General features: G+C 46.5%; 1 protein-coding gene across 3 annotated transcripts in view; it reads right to left on the minus strand.

The window, feature by feature from the left end:
- The window catches only part of PPP4R4 (protein phosphatase 4 regulatory subunit 4), an 81,622-nt gene extending 77,572 nt beyond the window's left edge, over window positions 1-4,050 (minus strand). Inside the window, exons 1-2 of one of the 3 annotated variants that reach the window (XM_053375989.1) lie at window positions 2,279-4,050; window positions 1,234-1,307 (exon numbers count right to left, since the gene is read on the minus strand). In XM_053375989.1, the coding sequence (XP_053231964.1) occupies window positions 1,234-1,307; window positions 2,279-2,398 (194 nt within the window). In that variant the 5' untranslated portion in view covers window positions 2,399-4,050. The remainder of the gene's footprint in view (window positions 1-1,233; window positions 1,308-2,278) is intronic. The other 2 variants (XM_053375970.1, XM_053375978.1) reach the window with 2 other exon arrangements.
- Window positions 4,051-6,000: the final 1,950 nt, after the last annotated feature.

Consider the following 6,000-nt stretch of genomic DNA (forward strand, 5'->3'; position numbering starts at 1 on the left):
CCATATCTTTTTAAACAACCCCCCCCCCAAAGTTACTAGCCTCCTAAAAGGTTTGTAGCCTGCTAAGACAGGTTAGAGCAGCAGCAATGGAGTGTTCCATCCATCCTTTGTCTGTCCATTCGCTTTCCTGTATACATTTCCTTTTCATCTAAGTTGACCAGGCAAGTGATTAAATATGACATGGTTTGCAGACTGGAGGAACAATATTCATGAGGTGGAGGTAGTAGCCATGTACAAAATTATTTTATGTCTCCAAACAACACAAAGGTCACCCAGAGCTATGGAACCCAATATCTGCATGAACAGTATACTGTTGATAACACTGAAAAAGGTAAATGGTGAATTCAAGCAAGTACTTCCGAATCACATGTGAGTGAGATAATTAAAAAAAAAAAAAACAGAGCAAGATGATGGCTATTGCCAGTTAGGAACTATTATCAGAAGCATAAGTGGCAGATAAAAATGCTGGCTTAAAAAGTGACAAATAGATTATATTAGCAGAGCACATTTTAAAGAACGAGACAAACATGGCTCTGGAGCACTCTAAAAATAACTGATCAAACTGAAAGGAAGCTTACAGCTGGCACTTCAATTAGTGAGCATTGTATAAAAATGCAAGTTTAAATGAAAATCTTTCAGAACAGCACCTCCTTCAAAGATGATATCTACATGAAAGTCAAAGGAAGCCCATGTTTCGGACAGTAAATGTTCAAGGCAGTTAAACATCTGTTAAGAAAGAATTTCAAGCAGACTGGGTGGGGAAGGGTACCAGATGATTGTGTCAATGTTATCTGCATCTCTGCATTTCTCAGGTGCTACACAACAAATCCTTTAAAACATTAAGTTGTACTATGGAGTTAGTCAATGTGAAATCTTATTAATACCACCACACAATTTGGTGACCCTCAAAAAGAAAAACAATAGCAGCCCAACTCATCAGAGGGAAGGACCATAGTAGAAAGTAGCCAACTTAATAGAAAGTAGCTAAGCATCTGTGCATGCCCATCGTTTCTTCATGCTCTACGTGCATGAAGGGCCTTATACAAATTTAATAAATAAAATGCTACCATCACACATTTTAAACTTTCTTCCATGGTGTTATTCCAAACCTATTTTTTTTTAAAAAAACAAACCTAAATACCCCTTTAAAAACCCCCATGAAGCATGGAGATGGAAACATTTAGAGAAAAAGTAACATTACAAAACCCTCTACAACATTATCTGAAGAAATACCTGAGTAGATATACAGCCCTTTCAATATCATTGAGTTCTTCATCAACTGTCAATCTCTCTATTTCTTCTGGTGTCTGTCAAGTGTGAAACACAAATTAACATAATTAACATCTCAAGTCCATGCTTGAATCTGTTAACAACTACTTCCATCCCAAGTTTACAGTACATAAATATACTTAATCATTGAGATCACTGTGACTTATTCCTGAGTGACTATGCCTAGGATGATGCTGTTAATTATGCTGTACAGCTCGAAACACAAATAAGTTAAATCAGAGTACATGAAATTAAAAAGATGCCAATGGAAAATTAAGCTCCTGCTTAATTGGTTATGAAGCTGTCTTGTATGAGTCAGACCATTGATCCATTTAGCTCAATATGATCTATACCAACTAGCATCTGCTTTCCAAGCTCTTAGGTAAGGGTCTTTCCTGACCCTGCTAACTAGAGATAGTAAGAACTGAAGCTAGGATTTTGTGCATGCAAAACATGTGGTCTATAGCTGTCCCCTTCCTCAGTTTCTGAATCAGAATGTCAGGCTGTAATTTTTAACTCACTTTCTCTGGAACAGTCTCCTGGAAGTCTATAAACAGTTCCAGGGTTTTGAGGCCTTTGGTTTTTAATACTCAGAATCTCTGTTAACATTTCAAAAATTAGGTAGTGCACTTTTTAAAAATCAGGAATAGTCCCCCCCCCCCATTTATTAAACTACATCCTGAAAGAAAGGAAAGGGAAAAGATCCCAAATTATATAATCACAAAACCTAATTCAAGTTAAAGCAGTTTATATCTAGTATTTCTTCCCTCACCTCACATTTAAAACCCCATTTCTGAAATAATTCTACTGTCGGATGACATGATTTAATGCCCTTATCTGTGCAAACTATCTCTTCATTGTAAAACAAGCTGAGCCTGCACATAGCAGATAGTAGTACCATTTGTTTAATAGATTCCAATCTGAAATAACTGCAGTTTGATTAGAAAGTACAGTTTTATATATATATATATAGAGAGAGAGAGAGAGAGAGAGAGGGAGAGGGGTATACCTTTAGACTCCTGCGTACTGGCCTTTCAATAATAGTAAGTTCCTGCAGATCTTCTATATAACCAAATAGATTGTTCTGGCTAAAATCCATTTTGTAGGAGAAGATGATTATCGGATGCATGTACTAGGTTGGAGGTCCAGTCTTTGACAAAACCAGGGTTGAGTGCAAGCTTCACATTGCACTGAGGCCAGAGAGAGGGAGAGAGGGTGGGAGAGAGAGAGGAGAGAGCAAGCAGGCAACAAACACCCTCTCCTCGTCTTAAAAGGATGCACTGGTGGAGGTGGGCGAGTAGAGGCTGCTCTGCTGCTGCTGCTCTTGCTGCTTCCTCCTCCTCCTCCTCTTCGTAGGACGCTACTGAGCCCCCACCGCCCAGGAGGAGCCTCAGCAAACACAATGCGGCACCAGCACAGCCCGCCGCCGTTGCTGCTCCAAGAGCATCACTCGCCACTCAGCCCAGGCTCCGGCAAGGAAACTTTCACTCCTGCTGCTGCTTCACTTTCGCCTCAGTCCCTCCAGCGTTTCCAGGGAGAAGGAGACACCAACATCTCCCTTCCTCCTCCTCCACCTCCTCCACCACACATACGCATATACGCACGTCCTCCTTTCACTTCGCTCCTGCTTGCTTTTCTCTCCCTCTCTCTTTTTGGTGGGGGCGCTAAGGGTGGAAATGCAAGGCGTGGGGTGGGGGGGGGGGTGGAGTCGGATCTGAGGCTGCAACTTTTCTCCTCTTTGGCCCAGGAAAGGAGGCAGATCTTGGGACCCCCTGCTCCAGGACAGATGGGGGCAGGTGCCCACCTGAAAGCTAACACTGAAGAGGGTTTTGCAGTGGGGGGGGGGGATGGAGGCGAAATCGACAACTTCTTCCCCGAACGAGTGCAAAGGGATTATTGGTTTGTATTTTAAATGTAAATTTAGGGGGCGTGCGGATTAGAGGGACCTGCACCCCCGCAAGAAGGGTTGGTTGGGGAGGGCAGGCGCCGTTTCCTAGATGCTCCAAGAACAGGGGAGATTTCCCGGGGGGGGGGACGGGGTGGTTTGGGTGGCAGAACGGGGAGGTGGGCGAATGACAAGATTTATAGCCCTTTTTTTGTAGGGCGGGAAAGATGGATTGGGGGGGGGGCGCTTACGGAGGGAAACGCAGCGACTCTATCATATATATAAGCCCGAGAGTGCGGTGCGTTCCCACCCCCGCCAAAGGAGCGGCTCTCCTGCCTTCCCGCCGCCCCCGAAGCGCAGCGATTCCCCCGCCCCCCTCTTGGTGACGGGCCAGGATGGGGCTCCGCGAGCGGAGAGAGAGACAAGAGAGCGCCAAGCCGGGAAGGCCGGATGCCAACCCCGGGAGATGCTGGGCCACTTAGGGCCCTTCCGAGGGACGCGGCTTCATGGGCCCAGGCGGGCTGCCTGCTTTCCCTCGCCCTGCAGCTCCCAGAGGCGCCGCGCTCCCTCCCCCGCGACTCGAGGAGCCCGAGGGGCGAGGGAGCCGGAGCCGCCTTCGCCTCCGCGGGCAGTGTGGCAGCGCCGAGCCCGTCGCCAGGGCAACGAAGCCGCTACAGAGGCCCCGGAGGGGCAAAAAGGGCCGACCCGAACGCGCCAATATCGCAACGCGCCCGGAAAGACGGTCCAGGCACATCATATATACAGTATTATATTATATATGACGGGCCAAGGCTCCGTTTCGGCTTAATTTGTTGTTTCCCACCCCTCTCCCTGAGGTAAATTTGACATTCCCGTTTGCCACATGGGCCCGCCTCATGAGGAAACTAGCCGCCGCCGCCGCCTGCTACGCGCACTGTCAACCCCTTTGCCCCGCTTCAGGTGGTGAAGGATAAAACGGCGTTTTTAATCCACGGCTGCTGGCCGTTCGTTGGCTGCTCTCTTCCCCCTCGGGAGGGGGGTGGTCACGTGCTCAGGGACCAAGGGCCGGCCCACCTGTAAGACAAGGTGAGGTGATGGCCTCAGGGGGGCAAGGATCAGCAGGGGCAGCAGACCTGGCCTCCAAGGAACGCATCACCCGCTGACACAGCGACAGCAGCGCACTCTGTGAAAGCCAAATCTGCCCCCTTATTAGCAACATGCGCACACCACCATGCCACCTGTACAACAGGCCTCACAATGGTTTGCCTCAAGTGCCAAAATGTATTGGCCCTGCTTCCCATTGGGACGTCTGGTTGGGCGCTGTGAAAACAGGAGGCTGGACCAGATCTTCTTCTTTATTGAATTCATATACCGCCCTATACCCAGAGGTCTCAGGGCAGTTCACAGAAGAAAATATGTACTCAAAATATAGGCCACTGGCCTGATCCAGCAGGGCCTCCTTATGCTCTTGGGCCTCCCCTGCCAAAACAAAAAAAAGGCAGCAAGGCAGAATAGTGTAGTATTATTATTTCCCTTAATCTGGACACTATACTTCTGTTGATGCAGCCTAGAATAGCATTAGCTTTTTGCTGCTGCTGCTGCTGCTGCTGCTGCTGCTGCGGCATCACACTGTTGGCTTATGTTAAGCTTCTGGTCCGCCAAGACTACTAGATCCTTTTCACATGTATTGCTAGCAAGCCAGGTGCCCCCCATCTTATATTTGTTCAGCTGGTTATCACTGCCTAAGTTTAGCACCTTACATTTGTCCCTATTGAAATTCATCTTTAGTTTTTTGCATCAACCCAGGCCCATTGGCCACTGTAATGAGACAGGCCACCTTATGGGCACATACATCCATGTGGGAGCTTCATTTGCAAGCTGGTCCTTGGTCACTGACAACAGTTAAGGTTGCCATGTTTCAAAAGATTGAAGATTGTGGAGCATTTTTTGCAGAATCTCAAAAAAAGTAGTTTTTGAGCTATTTTTAAAGCCAAATCCCAGCTATATCTGGGAAATTACAGACATAAAAAAAAAAAAGTGAGCCTGCATTGTTTTGTAGATGCTGTAAAAAGCTTGCATGCATGAGGAGTACCCTTCCACAATAAACACCTATCTGGAAGCACACTGAGAGTTGCTTTGGTTCATGGTAAAGAAATCGTTAAATGTGGTGGTGTTTCCTCACTTCTGCACCCCCAGGCAGGATGGAACAAGTCCTAGATGTCTCTGCAACTTGCCCATACTGCTGTGGGGACATAAACAATTTCTTATTCCACTGCTTATACTTCAGAAGTCACTTTTAAGAATCAGGCAGCTCTGAATATGCAAAGAGACAGGAGGGACAACCCCTTTGGAATGTGCTACCCAAGGCAAACCTTTCATGCTGTTTCATGTTAAGGTTGGGCCTGGAGGTGGTTGCTTCCTAATTAGGCATGTCAAAATTCATTTTCAATAATAAGATGTAATGGAAGACTGAATACACTTTTACTGGCACTTTATATATTTATTGGTGAGCCCGCCAATTTAATTAGTCAATTAACTGTTACTTTTAACCAATAAATGTCAATTAATCTGTTCGCATAGAGCACTGGAGAATCAGAACTAGATACACAGATTTTCATCGTACAGATCCTACAAAGGGCAGGGTGAACTGACATTCCCTGGGGAAAATTCTGCCAAGAGTTGCTAGGAATAAATATGGAGAACCAATTTCCTCAATTTTGTGTTCTCACTGGGCTGGGAGACCTCAGGCCTTGGGGCTGGATGTGGCCTTCCAGGTCACACTGTCTGGCAAGCACAGAGTCTCCCAAGTCCATGCACCCTCACCAGCCCTGCAGTCTCCTTGAGTTGTTTTTTGTTTGTTTGTTTTG

The sequence above is a fragment of the Podarcis raffonei genome, chromosome 1, assembly GCF_027172205.1.
Source record: "Podarcis raffonei isolate rPodRaf1 chromosome 1, rPodRaf1.pri, whole genome shotgun sequence".
Lineage (NCBI taxonomy): Eukaryota > Metazoa > Chordata > Lepidosauria > Squamata > Lacertidae > Podarcis > Podarcis raffonei.